This window comes from Sus scrofa, chromosome X (assembly GCF_054392235.1).
Source record: "Sus scrofa isolate SSC_HxYL_T2T_F1_AM1 chromosome X, Sscrofa_HxYL_maternal_Yorkshire_Landrace_v2.0, whole genome shotgun sequence".
NCBI lineage: Eukaryota > Metazoa > Chordata > Mammalia > Artiodactyla > Suidae > Sus > Sus scrofa.
Genome location: NC_139401.1, coordinates 30,211,086 through 30,231,946, shown reverse-complemented (window position 1 = coordinate 30,231,946; position 20,861 = coordinate 30,211,086). Strand labels below are relative to the sequence as shown.

The 20,861-nt window shown below is 39.2% G+C and overlaps 1 protein-coding gene across 12 annotated transcripts in view; it reads right to left on the bottom strand.

Moving 5' to 3' along the window:
• Positions 1–13,523: 13,523 nt before the first annotated feature.
• The window catches only part of GK (glycerol kinase), an 88,348-nt gene continuing 81,010 nt past the window's right edge, over positions 13,524–20,861 (bottom strand). For 5 of the 12 annotated variants that reach the window (XR_014834529.1, XR_014834534.1, XR_014834531.1 and 2 more), the window contains 2 exons: positions 17,113–19,052; positions 13,524–15,313 (listed from right to left, as the gene is read on the bottom strand). Coding sequence is in view for 4 of the 12 variants with exons in the window: in XM_013986029.3 (XP_013841483.1) it covers positions 19,048–19,052 (5 nt within the window). In the remaining 8 variants the exon portion in view is untranslated. Of the gene's footprint in view, positions 15,314–15,744; positions 19,053–20,861 lie in introns of those variants that run through there. The other 7 variants (XR_014834539.1, XM_013986029.3, XM_085006143.1 and 4 more) reach the window with 2 other exon arrangements.

Genomic DNA, 20,861 nt, shown 5'->3' with positions numbered 1-20,861 from the left:
GCTTCTGACCCACAGACTATGAGTCAGAGCCTCCCACGACCTCCTCCTCAGGTTTGCTTAACTTGCTAGAGCAGCTCACAGAACTCAGAGAAACATTTTACTTACCAGGTTACCAGTTTATTGTAGTTAGGAGAGAACTCAGGAACAGCCAGAGAGAAGAGATGCACAAGGCAAGTCTGTCGGAGTTGCCATGCCCTCTCCAGCGCACCACTCTTCTCAGTCTCGCACAGTTCACCAACCTGGAAATTCTTGGAACCCCGTTCTTTTGGGTTTCTAATGGAAGTTTCACTACCTTGGCCGTTGGAGATGGCCTGCCTCCTCAGGCCCACCTCAAACTCCAGGGTCTGCCTCCTTCAGAGATCTGGGGGTGGGACTAAAGGGGCCAACCCTCTTATCACCTGGTTGGTTCCCCTGGCAACCAGCTCCCAGGTTTAGGCACTTTCCTAGTGACCTTATTAACGTAACAAAAGACACCTTTATTACTTTCATCATAGGAAACTCCAAGGTTCGGTGCCAGAGAAGGGAACAAAGACCAAATGTATATATAGCTCATTGAAAATGACAGTGTCAGAGTTCCCATCGTGGCTCAGTGGTTAACGAATCCGACTAGGAACCATGAGGTTGCAGGTTTGATCCCTGGCCTCACTCAGTGGGTTAAGGATCTGGTGTTATGGTGAGCTGTGGTGTAGGTCGAAGGACGCGGCTCGGATACCGGATCCCGCGTTGCTGTGGCTCTGGCGTAGGCCAGTGGCTACAGCTCTGATTAGACCCCTAGCCTGGGATCCTCCATATGCCGCAGGTGCGGCCCTAGAAGAAGACAAAAAGACAAAAACAAACAAAAAAATCACAGTGTCACACCCAACTTGTTAGAGGTGGAAGCAAGGCACTTTCTTCCGCATGAGAATTGCGAAGGCACTCCATCAAGTCATTCAGGAGAGGCACCAGTTAGTTTTTACTAGGTCATAAACCATCCCCAAAACGTAATGGTTTAAAACAACAATCGTTTATTCACTCACAATTTTGAGGTCTCACGATTAAAGTTGTGCTTGTATGAGTGGTTTTTTTCTACTGCTGACCTCCAGGCTCAGGCCGATGAGTGCAGACAGCTGGAAATACAGCTAACTAAGCGTCCTCAGCTGAGGTGACCTAGTCACTGTTCCACCTGATCTTCTGGTCTTCCCGAAAGCAAGCGTGGCTTCTTTCCATGGTGGTCTCAGGGCTCCAAAGAGTAAGGAGAGAAGTTACTCCCAAAGAGCTAAGGCTTTTCAAGCTGCTGCTTGCATTTTGTTTACTTTTGTCCCACTGGACAATGCAAGTCACATGATTTAAGCCCAGAGTCATTGTACAAGAGGATCACTCCGGGGCATGGATAAAGCAAAGGGAGCTGGGACCGAAGAGGAGAAAATAATTGAAACAACCTGCCACACGTGATTTCATTATTTTAATTATGAATGACTTGAAACGTGTGGGAGGATTTCCTATGATCTCAGGAATTTATTTACATTTATGAATCAATACATTGTTATTGCCAGCTAAAGAAGGTCACTCATCATCCAGCTGTATGAACATTGAGCTGTATTTTTTTGTTTTTTGGCCACCCCGAGGCATATGGAGTTCCTGGGCCAGGGATCAGATCTGAGCCAAAGTTGTGACCTAAGCAGCAGCTTTTGGCAATGCCAGATCCTTAACCCACTGTGCTGGGCTGTGGATAAAACCTGTGTCCCTGTCCTCCCCAAACACCACAAATCCCTTTGCTTCACATCAGGAACTCCAAAAGATTGAGGGGTTTTTTTTGGGGGGGGGGAGATTTTTAAGGCTGCACATGCAGCATATGGAGGTTCCTAGGTTATGGGCGGAATCCGAGCTACAGCTGCTCGCCTCAGCCACAGCAATGCCAGATCCAAGCAGTACTTATGAGGAACAGTTTATAAGAACAACTCACCTGTTGTGGCAAAATACAAGATCTATAGAGGTGATGATCCTAAAACCTGGTGCTAGCTGTGGTGATGTAATGTGTGTCCTTAGTAGTCAAGATTATAGCATAGAGTTAGTTGACGTTCATCCCTTTGATGGATTGCCATCACTTTGATGCATCAATTCCCTAGCAGACTCTCCAGCCCTTGCTGGTTTTTTGCTTCTAAAGAAAAAACTTTGAATTATTTTTTTAGTCTCCAATCTGTCATATTTGACTCAGAGTGTTGCTGGGATCACTATACATTTGATTATGTCAGCTTTCGATTGTAAAAATACTCTTTCTTTCTGACATAATGATTGTTTCAGTCAGCTGTTAGTATGTAAATGACAAAATACAAATTTTCTGATGCATACAATAAATACTGATTTTGCTCACATGTCTGTGGGTCTGCCGGGGAGTCTATAGATATAAGCTCATCTGAGTCAGCTCCATGTGTATCTTATTGTTGTTCTTGATCCATAGGATTAAGGATTTTTCATTAAGGACATCTTTTTTTTTTTTTTTTTTTTTGGCTGAGTTGCAGGCACGCGGAAGTTCTGGGGCCAGGGTTTAGACTTATGCCAAAGCAGAGACCTGAGCTGCTGCAGTGACAGCTCTGGATCCTTAACTCACTGAGCCACCAGGAAACTTCAGTAATGACTTATCTTTTAAATCTACTGGCCACACCCGAGTTTCTGGGTTGATTGGCTTGCTTGTGTTTTATTTACTTTTTTATTTTTATTTTTTGGCCTTTTTGTCTTTTTAGGGCTGCCCCCGTGGCACATGGAGGTTCCCAGGCTAGGGGTCTAATCGGAGCTCTAGCCGCCGGCCTACGCCAGAGCCACAGCAACGCCAGCTCTGAGCCGCGTCTGCGACCTACACCAGAGCTCACGGCAATGCCGGATCCTTGACCCACTGAGCAAGGCCAGGGATCAAACCCGCAACCCCATGGTTCCTAGTCGGATTCGTTAACCACTGAGCCACAACGGGAACTCTAGTTTGCTTGTGTTTTAATTTGCCTCTCCGCTCTCTGCATCCCTCTCCCCACACACCTGTGTTTAAAATCTGGTTTTTAAAAAGTTTTAAGACACAGTAGCTGCTTTCTTTGACTTTTTATTTCCAATTTTTAAAATGATTTTTTAAAAGACAGCTTTTCTTTTGTCCACTTTGTTTATGAAATGTATTAGAGACATTTTAGTGTGTCTATTATTTCTACACTTGTCAGTTGCCAGATTAGGTGGGTAAGAAATTTGTTCACTAAAAGTAATTTATCAAGTGTATGACTCACTGTGCCCTTTTTATTCCAACTATATCAAGACATTTTTTCCTTTTCTGTATTATTAGTCACAGAGGATAGATCACCTTCTGTCCTTAACTTTAAATGAAAGTTCTAGCTAGACATTTATCAAACATCCCAGTACTTTCAAAGGCTGTTCAGGCTATTTTGCCAGTTATCTGAGAAGCAATGGCCATGAAAAGAAGCTCTGAAATCTCCCCAGAGAATCAGTGATGAAAAAATGAATTACTCCTAAAATAGATAAATCTTCTGTGGTTGATGGGATAGGAATTTGCTAATTTAGGGTCACCTACTTAGGTACAATTACATATGCTTAATGGATTACTAATAAATATTAATGGCAGAAGTTACTGAAGTAGAAAATAAAGACTTGCAAGTAAATATACCTGCAAATATTCACCATGACAACTTTATTGAATAAAAGTGGGCCACATTTCTAGGAAGCAAGTTGTGTCATACACTAGACTGTGGAATCAAAGCTAACCCAGTAGGATTTCAGGACATGTGGCTGAATTACATGTGACCACCTACTATCCCACTATCATTTCTTGGTAACATGTCTGAACGTGTACATCACCCAGCTTTTGGCCTCAGAAATACATATGGCAGGACAACAGTTAATAACTCCTCAGGGAGTTCCCACTGTGGCGCAGCGGAAACGAATCCGACTAGGAACCAAGAGGTTGCGGGTTTGATCCCTTGTCTTGCTCAGTGGCTTAAGGATCTGGCGTTGCCATGAGCTGTGGGGTAGGCTGGCAGCTACAGCTCTGATGAGACCCCTAGCCTGGGAACATTCACGTACCGTGGCAGGTGCGGCCCTAAAAAGCAAAAAAACAAAACAAAACAAAAACCTCCTCAGGAGTTCCCACTGTGGCAAAATGGGATTTGTGGTGGCACAATTGGGTGGAGGATCGGGCATTGCCACAGCTGTGGCATAGGTTGCAAGTGCAGCTCAGATCTGATCCCTGGCCCAGGAACTTCATATGCCAGAGGGGGCATATGACAAACAGAAAAATAAATAAATAAATAAGTACCCCCTCCCCAATAATGATCAGAAGAGAGTCAGTGGTGCTAAGAAGTCTGGTAGCATGGTTAAGAGTATTGGCTATGGAGTCTGACATACTTGATCCTGTGTCTCGGTTCTGGTCCTCACTTGCTCTTTGATCTTGAGCAAATCATTCAACACCCCTGAGTCTCCTCGAGGGATTCAGGGATCTTGTCTTTCCTGGGGAAGATTCTAGTCCTAGGATAAGCCTCCTTGAGCACCACTCTACCGTTGCCCCTCCCTGCTCCTGCCCACCCACAAAGCCTCTGAATTTCCCTCCTGTGGTGTTTGTAGGGAGAAGAAACTGAGTCTCCCTCCTGGTGGAGACTTGGGGCTCTGTGCCTTTTCTTTCCTCACTCACTGCCCTTAGTTGCATTTGCATCCCCTCTCTTGTCCCTTCTTCCTTGTGAGAACACAGTGAGAAAATGGGTGTCTATGAACCAGGAAGCAGGCCTTCTCCAGACATCGAATCTGCTGTTGTCTTGCTCTTGGACTTCCCAGTCTCCAGAACTGTGAGAAATAAATATTTTTTTTGTTCAAGCCACCAGTCTATGGTATTTTTGTTACCATAATCTGAATGGACTAAGACACTGTCCAACCACAACCCCCTCCACAGACTTGCAGAGTTAATCACTATTCTGACTTTCATGTTGATCGCTCCCTTGCATTTTTTAATGGTTTTACTACCTACATATGCCTAAAAAAAATCACATGGCCTTTGGGATTTCCTCTTCAGCGAGGTGCTTGTTCCATTCTTCTACCCATCTTTCTAAACTAGGTTGTCTGCCATTTTCTTATTGATTTGGAGGAGTTCCTTTACATTCTGGATACAAGTTCTTGGTCATATATATTATTTGTCCACTTTCTGACCAGCGTTTTCATTTACTCTTTCTGCTGTTATTTCAGCAGGTTCATTTTCATGAGGCCTTGTCTTCTAGTGCCATCATGGACTCCATGCTGGTCATTGCAAAAGAACAATTATTACAAAGGCCTAGAATGGAGGAGCTTTGTGGTTTTACCAGGTCAGACACTTCAGAGCACTTCCTGTCTAGATTGCATCTACTAAGTTCAGGGCTTGAGGGACCCAACTCACTAAAACTATGATTTCGGGGGCTACACATCTGCATGAAGCAGGCATGTGCCTACTACTCAGGGAGTCTTCTCTTTCTTTCTTTTTTCCTTTTCTATTGTCTGCCCTGTGGCATATGGAGTTCCTGGGCCAGGGATCAGATTTGAGCTGCAGTTGCAACCTATGCTGCAGGTATGCCAGGCTGGGGATTGAGCCTGTGTCCCATAACTGCAGAGATGCCACAGATCCCATTGAGCCACAGTGGGAAACTCTTTCATTCTCTTTCTTCTTCTCTAGCTGTGCTCAGAGCCAAGGCAGGCTTCTCTGTAGTCTCCTGAGGGAGGGACTAAGGGAGTAGGTCCGGTTCTTAACCAGGAGGTACAATCTTCTTGGGTCCTTCCATAATGCTGGAGAATCACTTTTATTTTGAATGTGTCCTCGTGCTGGACATAGGAGTTGGAAGTGTGAAGCCCATTCATCTTTGGTGCTCTGATATCTTTTATCTCAGACTACAAATTGCCATCCTCAAACTAAAAATTAACCTGGGAGGATAAATAATAAGATCCTATTGTACAGCACAGGGAACTATATTCAATATCCTGTGATAAAACATAATGGAAAAGAATATGAATAATAATATATATATGCATAATTGAGCCACTCAGCTGTAAGCAGAAATTAACACATTGTAAATACATTAAAAAAAATTAACTTGGGAGTTCATTATTGGTTTTTTTGCTCTTCAATATTTTTTTCCTTTTTGACTGTGTTCATGGCATGTGTAAATCCATTGGCTAGGGACCAAACCTGCACCACAGCAGCAACTCAAGTTACCACAATGATAATGCTGGGTCCACAATCCCATGTGCCACAAGAGAACTCTAGCTCTTCAATACTTTTAAGATATTATTTCAACATTTTCAGTGATAAGGTTGACCAAATAACCTGATATGGTAAGTATGGCCACAAACTAACTGCAGCTCTTTCTACCAAGAGATGAAATCTATTTTCCTTTTGATTTGCTTTGACCAACAGAGAGATATAGAGGTGACACTGTGGGACTTCCCAAGCCAAGGCCTCAAGAGGCCCTGCAACCTGTCCTTTTGGAACCCAGCCACCATGAAAAGTAAGAACAACTTAGGTGCTCTGGTTGAGAGCTTTAGGTAACTTGTCAGATGTGTGAATCGGGTGGACCGGGGCCAGCTAGCCCCCAGCCAACTTGTCATCTGACTTTAGGCCCATGATTGATCTAAGCAAGGTCAACAGAAGAACTGCCCCCAAAGACCCCTGGCCAAATTGTTGGTCCATATATTGTGATCAATAAAATTGTTTGGGGGCAAAGTTTTGGGGACAGTCTCTTATGCAGCAATAAATAACCTATACACATAGCTCACCAGTTATTAAAACTACAAGTACCCTAAACTGAAATCTTAATGCTAAAAAATCAATAACTTTTTGTTATTCATTATTTTGAGAAAATATTTATGTAAAATTTGTTAATAAGTATATTCTACTTAAGTAACTAAATATTTGATAGCAGAATTGGATTTTAATCATTTTCTCTTTTCCTTTAGAAAATGTTTAAGCATACATAGTTACAATGGCCAAGTCCATTTAGATATACTAAAGCCATTTGTTTAAAAAAGCGGATAAGAAAAACTCCACCTTCCTTTCTCTAATCCCTTCTCCAAGGGGACTAAAATTAGCTCCACTAAAAGCAATTTTAGAAACAAAATTCATTATTCTTTGTTTTTGTCTTTTTGTCTTTTTAGGGCTGGACCTGTGGCATATGGAGGTTCCCAGGCTAGGGATCTAATCGGAGCCGTAGCTGCTGGCCTACACCACAGCCACAGCAATGCCAGATCCGAGCCACGTCTGTGACCTACACCATAGGTCACTGCAAGGCAACGCCGGATCCTTAACCCACTGAGTGAGGCCAGGGATCGAACCTGAAACCTCATGGTTCCTAGTCAGATTCGTTTCACTGCGCCACAATGGGAACTCCAAAATTCATTATTCTTTAACTTTGCTCTGGCTGTGGTCTAGGCCAGCAGCTGCAGCTCCAATTTGCTCCCTAGCCTGGAACTTCTGTACGCCACAGCTGTGGCCTTAAAAAGGAAAAAAAGTTCTTATTTTATAGCAAAAGAATTCCATTTAAAATGTACTTTACCCAAAAGATACCTAAGGAATAAATTGTTAAAATTGTTGGCTCAACAACTGTTTTATGATTAAAGGAATTTAATCCTATTTATAGCTTATTAACATTTATAACAATCTATCGTGATTGTCTTTTCAAAGTATATCCTTTGTCTCATACAACTGCATGTGGAAAATGTTTGAAAAATATTTTATAAATTAAGTTAGTCACCATTTTCCAGATTAGTTGTGTTTTATCATATTTGGATGCAAAAGTGCTTATGGTGCTTAAAACATATGATCAAAGTTCTGGTGGACTGTAGCAATAAAGAACATTTTCTTAATAACTTTGTAAAGCTCTATATGTAAGAAGCTAATGACAATAATAGAGTTTTAAGAGACTTGCATGATATTGAGATAATGATGGTATAAATAAAAAGTACAATTTGTCTTGGTCATATTTGTGGATTGCTATTAAGAGATTATTTATTTATAATTTTCTAGAACCACATAGGTGAAAAAAGAATAAAAAGAGGAAGAATAAAAAAACAATTTGGTTGGTATTGGGGAAAATAATGGGGTGCAAATTTTGCATTGGAATTTGGTTGATTCTATAAGGTCCAAGAGTAAACTATGAACACAGATGTTTAAAAAAGCTTTTTTTTTTTTTTTGTCTTTTTGCCTTTTCTAGGGCCACTTCTCGTGGCACAAGGAGATTCCCAGGCTAGGGGTTTCTTCGGAGCTGTAGCCACCGGCCTACGCCACAGCAACTCAGGATCTGAGCCGCATCTGTGACCTACAGCACAGCTCACCGCAATGCCGGATCCTTAACTCACTGAGCAAGGCCAGGGACTGAACCCGCAACATCATGGTTCCTAGTCAGATTCGTTAACCACTGCGCCACGACGGGAACTCCCTAAAAAAGCTTAAAAAAAGAAAATAGGCTTTAACTATGAAGATCTTTATGATTGAATAAATTTAGGAGAGTATATAAGGTACAATTGGCGAAGATATTTCAGTTTTTAAACGGTTAAATGTAAAATTACAGATGATGAATAACGTTATCTATAAATCTGAGTTTTATCATTAGTGGAAGTCTAAGGAAAATCAAAGCTTCAGGAAAGTGTAAACAGGTTGATGGCTTCGCTCAAGCCTTCGGTTTTTATGATCCTAACATGAAGGCATTCTGGACACTGCCTCTATTACTACATTACTTTCATGTAATTATGATTACTAAAGCCAGTACCCCAGCCATTTCTGCAGTATAGGCTGATGGAAAGGAAGCCTACCTGAGACAAAAGAAAAGCCTGAACATTCTCTTACACCAGACACAAAAATAAACTTGAAATGGATCGAAGCTCTAACATAAGGCTGGATACTATAAAACGCTTAGAGAAAAACATAGGTGAATGTAAATCAAAGCATATCTTTTTTGGGGGGGGCACACCCAAAGCATGTAGAAGTTACCAGGCCAGGGATCAAACCTGTGTCATAGCAGTGACACAAACTGCTACAGTGACAATGCTAGATCTTAACTATCTATGCCACAAGGGAACTCCAGCAATATCTTTTTTGATCCACCTCTTAGAGTAATGAAAATAAAAACAAAAATCAGCTAATGGGAACTAATTAAACTTAAAAACTTTTACACTGCAAAGGAAACCATAAAAAAAAAAAAAACCCAAAAAGACAACCCACAGAATGGGAGAAAATCTTTGCAAATGAAGCAACTGACAAGGGATTAATCTGCAAATATCTCATACAGCTTATATCAAAAAAACAATCAAAAAATGCTCAGAAGATCTAAATAAACATTTCTCCAAAGACAGATGGCCAAAAAGCACATGAAAAGATGCTCAAGATCACTAATTATTAGAGAAATGCAAATCAAAACTACAATGAGGTATCACCTCACACCAGTCAGAAAGGCCTTCATCAAAAAGTCTACAAACCATAGAAACTACCTTGTGGCACAGAGGGTTAAGTATCTGGTGCTGTCACTGCAGCATTCCAGGTCGCTGCTGCGGTGCGTAAGTTTGATGACTGGCCTGGGAACTCTCACATGCCACAGGAATGAGCAAAAAAACCCCCAAAACCTACAAACCATAAATGCTGGCTAGGGTGTTGAGAAAAGGGAACCCTCCTACACTGTTGGTGGGACTGTAAATTGGTGAAACCACTATGGGGAACAGTATGGAAGTTCCTTTAAAAACTAAATACAGAACTACCATATGACCCAACAATCCCACTCCTGGTTATATATCTGGAGAAAACCATAATTTGAAAAGATACATGCCCCCCAATATTCACTGAGGCACTATTTACCATAGCCAAGACACAGAAGCAACTTAAATGTCCAACAGAGGACTGGATAAAAAAGGTGTGGTACAGAGTTTCTATTGTGGCACAGCAGGTTAAGGATCTGGTGTTTTCACTGCTGTGGCTCTGGTTACAGCTGTGGCTCGAGTTCCATTCCTGTCCTGGGAACTTCCTCATGCAATGGGCATGGCCAAAAATAATCAAAAAAGGTATGGTACATATATACAACAAAATTCTACTTGGCCATAAAAAAGAGCGAAGTAATGCCATTTGCAGCAACATGAATGGACCAAGAAATTATCATACTAAGTGAAATAAATCAGATAAAGACAAACATCATGAGATCATGAATATGTGGAATCTAATAAAAATGATACAAATATACACACTACTATTCAAAAAATAGATAAGTAGGAGTTCCCATTGTGGCTCAGTGTGTTATGAACTGGACTAGTATCCATGAGGATGCGGGGTCAATCCCTGGTCTCACTCAAGTGGGTTAAGGATCTGGCATTGCCATGAGCTGTGGTGTAGGTTGCAGACACAGCTTGGATCCCTTGTTGCTGTGGCTGTGGTGTAGGCCAGCAGCTAAAGCTCCAATTTGACCCCTAGCCTAGGAACTTCCATATGTCACAGGTGCGGCCCTAAATAGCAAAATAAATAAATAAACAAAATATATAAATAAAAAGGATCAACTGTGTAGTTCAGGGAAATTTCAATGCTCTGTAGTGACCTATATGAGAAAAGAATTTGAAAAGGAATGGAGGAGTTCCTGTCATGGCTCAGTGGTTAACGAATCTAACTAGGAACCAGAAGGTTGCGGGTTCCATCCCTGGCCTTGTTCAGTGGGTTAAGGATCCGGCGTTGCCATGAGCTGTGGTGTAGGTCACAGACGAGGCTCAGATCCCACATTGCTGTGGCTCTGGCATAGGCTGGCGGCTGCAGCTCTGATTAGGCCCCTAGCCTGGCAACCTCCATGTGCCGCAGGTGACAGCCCTAGAAAAGACAAAAAAAAAAAAAAAAAAGGAATGGATATATGTATACATATAACGGATTCGCTTCACTGTACACCTGAAACTAACACAACATTGTAAGTCAACTACACTCCAACGAAATTTTTTAAGAAAAAAAGCCTGAGTGTGGGAAACAGCGCCACCTAGGTATTGAATTTGCTTCTAACAAGCCAGCTTTTTCAGAGGTCACTAGGTTCTATTCCACATTACCTTGAGCAAGCCAGTAACAGGTTTTAGACTACAAGTAATAGACTTTAAAAATATAGGGGGAGACTTCAAAAAATATTACAAAGGCACGGTCATCAAAACAGTGTGGTACTGGTATCAAAACAGACAGACAGACCAATGGAACAGAATAGAGAACCGAGAAATAAACCCTGACACCTGTCAATTCATCTTTGACAAAGGAGGCAAGAACATCAAATGGGAAAAAGAAAGTCTATTCAGCAAGCATTGCTGGGAAACCTGGACAGCTATATGCAAAGCAATGAAATGAGAACACACCCTCACACCATGCACAAAAATAAACTCAAAATGGCTCAAAGACTTAAATATAAGACAAGACACCATCAAACTCCTAGAAGAAAACACAGGCAAAACACTCTCTGACATCAACATCATGAATATTTTCTCAGGTCGTCTCCCAAAGCAATAGAAATAAGAGCAAAAATAAACCCATGGGAGCTAATCAAAGTGAAAAGCTTTTGCACAGCAAAGGAAACCCCAAAGAAAACAAAAAGACAACTTACAGAGTGGGAGAAAATAGTTTCAAATGATGCAATAGACAAGGGCTTACTCCCTAGAATATATAAGCAAATTATACAACTCAACAGCAAAAAAGCCAATCAACCAATGGAAAAATGGGCAAAAGACCTGAATAGACTGTTCTCCAAGGAAGATATACAGATGACCAGCAAACACATGAAAAAATGCTCAATATCACTGATTATAAATGCACATCAAAACTACCATGAGATACCACCTCACACCAGTCAGAATGGCCATCAGTAATAAGTCCACAAAGAACAAGTGCTGGGGCTGTGGAGAAAAGGGAACCCTCCTGCACTGTTGGTGGGAATGTCAACTGGTACAGCCACTATGGAGAACAGTTTGGAGATACCTTAGAAATCTATACACAGAACTTCCATATGACCCTACAATCCCACTCTTGGGCATATATCCAGACAAAACTCTACTTAAAAGAGACACATGCACCCGCATGTTCATTGCGGCACTATTCACAATAGCCAGGACATGGAAATAACCCAAATGTCCATCAACGGATGATTGGATTAGGAAGATGTATATATACACAATGGAATACTACTCAGCCACAATAAAGAACGACATAATGCCATTTGCAGCAACATGGATGGAACTAGAGACTCTCATCCTGAGTGAAATGAGCCAGAAAGACAAAGACAAATACCATATGATATCACTTCTAACTGGAATCTAATATCCAGCACAAATGAACATCTCCACAGAAAAGAAAATCATGGACTTGGAGAACAGACTTGCGGCTGCCTGATGGGAGGGGGAGGGAGTGGGAGGGATCGGGAGCTTGGGGTTATCAGACACAACTTAGAATAGATTTACAAGGAGATCCTGCTGAGTAGCATTGAGAACTATGTCTAGATACTCATATTGCAACAGAACAAAGGGTGGGGCAAAATGTATACATGTAAGGATAACTTGATCCCCTTGCTGCACAGTGGGAAAAAATAAATTAAAAAAAAATATATGGGGGAGTTCCTGTCATGGTACAGCGAAAACAAATCTGACTAGGAACAATAAGGATGAGGGTTCGATCCCTAGCCTTGTTTAGTGGGTTAACGATCCGGCATTGCGGTGAGCTGTGGTGTAGGTCACAGATGTGGCTTGGATCCTGAGTTGCCGTGGCTCTGGCGTAGGTCGTAGGTCGGCGGCTACAGCTCTGATTAGACCCCTAGCCTGGGAACCTCCATATGCCTCGGGTCCGGCCAGAGAAAAGGCAAAAAGACAAAAAAAAAAAAAAAATCTATTAGACAAAGCAACTAACTAGCAGTCGCATCTCCCTGATTATGAGTAAAGAGAAGTGAAATATGCATCCATAATGGGGAGGAAAAAAAACCCAGTACAGGTGAAACTGGATAAACTGTTCAGTTTCAGAGCTTGGTTCCCTTCCACAGCAGGTATTAATCATTTCGATCGTTACACTACCATTTTATTTTACCCATATCTTTGTGGTCTTTTAAACACATGTTTGGTAGGCAACAAATTTCAACCAATTTTATTATTTAGTGCTTTTTTTCAACTCTAATGAACTTGCGTCTAAAAAAGAATAAAACAGGTCTTGTGCCTGATTTGAAATCCAATATAATTGCAATGATCTTTTCCCCTTGGTATTAAACAAATCTAGAATCGAGACTTTTCTGCCTTTAATATGTAATTATAAATATAGTGGGCTGACAGCAGTGGGATTATATATTAAGATTTGCATAAGGTTCTATATCACAAATAAGACAAATAAGTATCTTTTTGAGTTAGAGTTCATAACAAATGGCTAAGCAAGGATATATTTTCTAACACACATTATTTTTTCTGAATACCGATGTTTTATATGAGGTGCTTGAAATAACTGCCAGAACAGATTTCAGCCCTTTTAATTGGAAATGGTGTCAGAATAAACAAATAACTGCCAGAACAGAAAGATTTCAGCCCTTTTAATTGGAAATGGTGTCAGAATAAACAAAATTACACTAATGGACAGTGAGAGATGGACTTAGATAAATATAATCAGGAGGACAATACACAATCTTTTTATCATGAAACATTTTAAGCATACAGAGAATATAGTGAATACACCCATACCCACCACTCAGTCAAAAGATTTTGCTATTATTTGCTTTAGCTCTTAATTTTTTAAGAAAAACAACTTTCCAGGTTCCAGTGAAGCGTCTTGACCTGATTCCATGCTCTGCTTTTCAAAGGTAACAATCATCTTAAACTTGGTATCTTTCATCCCATGCAAGTTTCATACATCTAATTCACCAGTATGTATCCATATACATGGTCATTATTGTTTTGCATTTAAAAAATTTTATATCAAGTTTATGAACATTCAAGATCTATGAAAATACCACCTTAAAAGTCTGGGGAAAAAATGAAAGTAAACACAGGCATTATTTAAGACTCCGGATGATTTTCTAGTCTTTTAACTTCTTTTACTTTCCAATTTTTTGAAGAAAAGTATTAATCTAATTTTCAAAGAATTTGACCCAAAAATTAATGGACAGAAATGCTCATTTTACAAAGACCTCCTTTGGCTGCTGAGAAACCAGTGGTGTAGAGAGTGACGTTGCAAATATTCACTAGCTCTTGAATCAGATTTACAATTAATTGAAGAAGTGGGTGACAAAGACCTATCTGTTTGCTCCTGTAAACACTGTAGTAAAAGGAAAAGATGTGGTGGTAAATTAAAGGCTGAAAAGTTTAACATGAGTTTGGGAAGAAAGCTGATGATAAACAGATGAAATTAAACTTTCAAAAAAATTAAGAAACAGCATAGTTAGAAAAGATTCCACTTAGGAAGAAGTCGTTGCTGGTAATCATGGTAATATATTTTGTTGAATATGTTCAGAAGACTACCTCCTTTATATCAGTATTTTCCATCCTTTTTTTGGGGGGGGGTGCGCCCATGGCATGTGGAAGTTCCCGGACCAAGGATCAAACCTGTACCACAGCAGCAACCTGAGCCACAGCAGTGATAATGTTAGATCCTTAACCAGCTAGGCCACCAGGTAACTCCTATATCAGTATATTCTACTGGACAGACCATGAAAATTGCTGGGAAGATAAATAGAAGCCCAGATCTTCTATTTCATCATAATCTTTTATGTATCAGTGACAAAAGCCATTTTTCTTTTTTCTTTTTTTTTGTTTTTTTGTCCTTTTAGAGCAGCACCTGCAGCATATGGAGGTTCTCAGGCTAGGGGGTCTAATTGGAGCTGTAGCACCAGCCTACGCCAGAGCCACAGCAACACCAGATCCGAGCCGCATCTGTGACCTATACCACAGCTCATGGCAAGGCCAGATCCTTAACCCATTAAGTGAGGCAACCTCATGGTTCCCAGTTGGATTAGTTTCTGCTGCACCATGACGGGAAGTCCAAAAGCATTTTTCTTATTTCCAATATTAAGATACTTGAAAAACAATGAAAGTGAAATTCAAATGAGAAAAGTTTATTAAGCTCCATTTTTCAAAGAGCAAATAAAATTTATTTCCTTCAGAGGGCTTGTTTCAAGGACTACAAGCTCACATCCTGTCAGAGACTGGTCATTTTTTTTTTTTTTTTGGTCTTTTGTCTTTTTTTTTGAGGGCCGCACCCATGGCACATGGACGTTCCCAGGCTAGGGGTCTAATCAGAGCTGTAGCCACCGGCCTACGCGAGAGCCACAGCAACGCAGGATCCAAGCCGAGTCTGCGACCTACACCACAGCTCACGGCAACACCGGATCCTTAACCCACTGAGCAAGGCCAGGGATCGAACCCGCAACCTCAAGGTTCCTAGTCGGATTCGTTAACTACTGCGCCATGATGGGAACTCCTGGATTTATTTTAAATAAATGCAAACTAAAATTACATTTTTATTGAGATATAATTCATATACCATAACTGGACTTCTTTAAAGTGTGTAATTCCGTGTTTAGCATATTCGTAAAGTTGTGCAATCATCACCTCAAAAGAAATCCTGTCCATTAGCATTCAGGTGCCATTTTCCCTCCCACCCCCAGACTCTGGCAGCCGCTAATATACTTTCTGTCTCTATGGATTTGTCTCGTCATATCATACAATTGTAATCATAAAATATGTGGCTGTTTGTGTATGACTTTTTTTACTTTGCACAGTTTTCAAGGTTCATCCATGTAGTAGCATGTATCCATACTTTATTCATTTTTATATCTCAACATATTCCATTGTATGGATATACCACCTTTCATTTAACCATTCATCAAGTAACAGACATTTGGCTCTTATGAATAATGTTGCCATGAACATTCAAGTACAATGGCCTGTGAATTTAAGTTTGAAAATTTTAAATTAGTTTTCTAAATAGTTAATAGGTTAACATGGTTCAATCTTATACATACTAGCAATTTACATGATTCAAATACATAACATACACACACACACACACATATATATATATATACACACACACACCTTTTTTATATACATATAAAAGTTTTTCCCCACTCCTGTCCCCCATGTCTAATCATTGCTTTCTGTTCCAGTTATAATCTTAACATTATAAACACTGTTAATAGTTTATTTATGCATCCTTCCAGAATAGGCAAAATCTCAATTTTCCCTCATTTTTTAAAAATGGAAAGGTAGCAAATTTACGTACTCTTCTGCATCTTACTTTTTCACTTATCCTAGATGTTCACATATGTAAGTTTCTAGACCGTGTCTTCATTCTTTTCTAAAGCTGTATGTTTGACATTGTATGGCTGTATCACGGTTAATTTAACCAGTCTCCTTTTGATGAGTGTTTTGAGGATGATTTTTTTTTTCTTGGCTGTGCCCACGGCATGTGGAAGTTCTTGAGCTAGGGATCGAACATATGTCATAGCAGTGACCCAAGCCGCTGCAGTGACAGTACCAGATCCTTAAACTCACTGTGCCATAAAGGAAATCTGTGGATGATTTAAATGATCTGATATTTATAAAATCCACTTGTAAACTAGTCATATAATAAGCAACCAATGAGATAAATAATATCAGGTTTAGTAATAAGCAATAAAAGAAGCTATTTAATTTTAATGCTACACAGGAAAATTGAAAAAGGCCTGAGGTAGTAGTTATTATCATCTGTCAACCATTATGCCATCAGGTAAAATTAGTTGTCTGAAATAGAAAGAAAACTGATAAATAAACATATTGGTCTAGTCAAACAACTTGTGTTTTAACCTATCCTCTGCTTCTCAGAATATTTATGTTTATAGATCCCAAATTTAATTAATCATTTTCACGAAATCTGATGACAGGGAAATATCTCCAGAAGTACTTGTGAGAGTTTGATATTTAACATTTTATACTCTATGATAAGACTAGAACTAAGGTATGTGCCTATAGGTACAGACCAATTAAATTGGTTTTAAAAGTCACTAAGGGAGTTCCCATTGTGGCGCCGTGGAAACAATCTCACTAGTATCCGTGAGGATGCAGGTTTGATCCCCGGCCTCCCTCAGTGGGTTAAGGATCCAGCGTTGCTGTGAGCTGTGGTGTAGTCACAGACATGGCTCGGATCTGGCGTTGCTGTGGCTGTGGCGTAGGCCAGCAGCTGTAGCTTCAATTCGACCCTAGCCTGAAAACTTCATATGCTGGGGGTACGGCCCTAAATAAAAATAAATAAATAAAAATAAAAGTCACTAAGTTTTTGAGTTCCCTGGTAGCACCAGGATCTGGCATTGTTGCTGCTGCGGTGCAAGTTTGATCCTTGGCCCAGGAACTTCTGCATTGCATGGGTGTGGAAAAAAAAGTCATTAAGTTTTCCACTAATTATCTATTATGTGACCTTATGGGTTGTTAGGTTGCAAGAACAGATCAACTGTACCTCATTATTTGAATATTATTAGTTAAAACTAGCTATTATAAAGTTCTAGTGAAAAAATAATTTTTGGAATCCTGTAGACTGTTGAATGTAAATCCACTATGGAAAAACAGTATGAAGATTCTTCAAAAAAATTAAAAATAGAACTACCATATAATCTAGCAATCCCACTTCTGAGTATATATCCGAAAAACTGCATTATTCATAATATTATTATTCACAATATTATTATTACATTATTCACAATATCCAAGATATAGAAACAACCCAAATGTTTACTGACAGAGGAATGGATAAATAAAATGTGGCATATTCAAATAATGGAATCTTATTTGGCTTTAAAAAAAGAAGGAAATCTTGGAGTTTTCTTGCGGTTCAACGAGTTAAGGATCTGGCATTGTCACTGCAGCAGCTTTGCTCTCTGCTATAGCACGGGTTCAGTCCCTGACCCAAGAATCTCCACATACTGCTGGTGTGGCCAAAAAATAAAAAAAGAAGGAAACCCTACTATTTGTGACAACATAGAGGGACTTGGAAGACATGTTAAGTGAAATAAACCAGACACAGAAAGACAAATAGTGCAATGATCTCAGTTCATGAGTGGAGTCTTAAAGTTAAATTCGTTGAAATAGAAAGGACACTGGTGGTTAGCAGGGGCTGAAGTGAGGGGGGAAAGGGAGTTGTTCAATGGAAAAGAAGTTACAGTTATACAAGATGAGTAAGTTCCAGAACATAGTGCCTAGAGTTAATAATATAGTATTGCGCACTTAAAATTTTGTTAGGAGGGTAGATCTCATGTTAAGCTTCTTCACACATACACACACACACAGCAAAGGGATACAAGGAAACTATTAGAGGCAATGGATATGTTTATAACATTGATTGTGGTGATGGGATACTGGATATATGCGTTATGTCCAAACTAATCAGATTATATACATGAAATATGTGCAATTTCCTGTATATCAATTACATACCTCATTGAATCTATAAAAAAATAGCAATTTTTGCATTTCTATTTACTATTAGGTAGACACTATGCAGTAAATACTACCTACTCTACTGCCAATGCTGTTAGTTTCTGTGCTATGACAGCTTTTTTTTTTTTGGTAGTTCCTCCTAAATACAGCTACCACTCTTCATTTCCACATGATACAAAATACCCATAAACCAAATAATTGAGCTTTCGGCATTTCAAAACAAACACTGAAAAAATTCTAACACATTACTACAGAAGAAAAATGCTTTACTCATGTTACTGATTACCCGGAGAACAAAAGATTGAGGTGTTCACTATTGAGTTCAGAGAATGATTTCATACTTGACTCCACCAACTAACCCAGGTAGAGAGGAACAGAAACAGAGAATGGAACCAGTAGGTCATGGTTAGCCTTGACCGCAAGACCCTATTGATAACAACTGCTGACCTCACCAGGGTATTTTCTGGATGCTGAGATGGACCAGTGTAGTCTTTTCTAACAAAGTAAGATGCTCATCATTCCAGAAACTAGTTCTTCGGCTGTTGGTTAATTCTTCAGAGTGTGCCTGATCAAGTGCTAACAGCTGAGTTTCACGTTTCCTGAAACATCTCTCTCAATTTAACTTTGATCTAAGTTCTAGTCTGTAAATGAGAAATGGAAGTAAGAATGAAGGTCAATTAAATTTATCATTAAATATCAATGCATACAATTTCAAACATTTATAAATGTGGCAATTTATAGAAAAGGAACGTAATCATATTATTTGAACAGTGATTTTCACAATTACTTGCACTAACTCAACCTACCTTGGTAGAAACATAATTATGTTTAAAAGTATATAAAAGTAATAATTTCATAATGTCTTTCTATAATATTTATGTCACTGAAGTGGCAGCTGCATCAATAAAACCCAGCAGATTCAGTAATTTAGAAATAGCATAATCAGAACTGCAAATGCAAGCTACTACTAATTCCAAAAAGACCATTTTACTTTAATATAAATATTTTCCATTTTCAGCACTGATAGAAGAAAATAACCTTATATGGACTAGTGCTTGTATTTGAAAATAATGATAAGGTGATATTTGTAGGAAAACCAAAATTTTAAGATATTTTAATGATGACATTAAGAAACTTAACTAGGTAACTTTTTACAACATATAACACTAAATTTTGAGAAATTCTTGGTGAAACAGTAAAATCTTTTCCTTAAAAAAAATTTTTTTTGGGTCTTTTTTGTCTTTTTAGGACTGCACCCACAGCATATGGAAGTTCCCAGGTTAGGGGTCTAATCAGAGCCGTAGCTGCCGGCCTATGCCACAGCCACAGCAACGCAGGATCCAAGCCGAGTCTGTGACCTATACCACAGCTCATGGCAATGCCGGATCCTTAACCCACTGAGCGAGGCCAGGGATTGAACCCAAAACCTCATGGTTCCTAATCAGATTTGTTTCTGCTGCGCCAAGACGGGAACTCCTTTTTTTCAGTTTTAATGCAACAATAAACAGAGATAACTTTGCCATCTCAAATAGCTATTATAATTGCTTATTAGCAGTTGAAATATACTTGGATAGAAAGAGACTTGGCTTTTTTTTTCTACTTATGTTTTTTAAACTTTTTTTTGACATCCCCTCAAAAGGATCCTAAATGTCTAAAATTATGTTGAAGGAAAAATAACCTTATATGGACTAGTGCTTGTATTTGAAAAAATGTTTACTGTAGTATTCCAGTTTTTTCTTTTTTTAGCATATAAAAATAAAGTATAATAAATTATAGTCACAATAAAATACATTTTCTTTTATTGATATAGAACTTATACTTAAATTTCAAAAGTTGGCTCTTTAAGAAAAAACTTCTTCCGGTAAATAGTATGCATGACTATTACCCCAAAATGTATACAGCTGTTTTCCCCCAAATATTTGTACATACAGTGGCCTATATAAGACCAGCCCGGTTATACCTACTGAATACAATGTGGTCTTAATTTATAAATGGGCTACCCTCCGTATATAAAATATATAGGTATGTATGTTACACATATAAAGTAAGAAATGTAAAAAGGAGATATGAAAAGAAAAAAGAAACAGAAAGTGTTCTTCCCTATAAGATCCAGGCAGAAATTTGGATGATTAGTGAGAACGTGTACTCAATTTATAAATGGTCTACCCTGCGTATATAAAATACATAGGCATGTATGCCTATATATACAAAGTAAAAAATATAAAAAGGAGAGATGAAAGGAAAAAAAAAAGGAAAAAGTGTCCTTCCCTATAAGGTTCAGATAGCAATTCAGTGTGATTAGTGAAACCATATAACATACATGAAGAATTTTCAGTTTTGGCAAATACATTTTAGAAAAATGCCTAAGCTATGAGAGTACTAAATTTCCATTTTAAGAATTTAGTAGAGGTTTCCATTTAAACATTCAGTGAAGATGTTGTGGTCTCCCT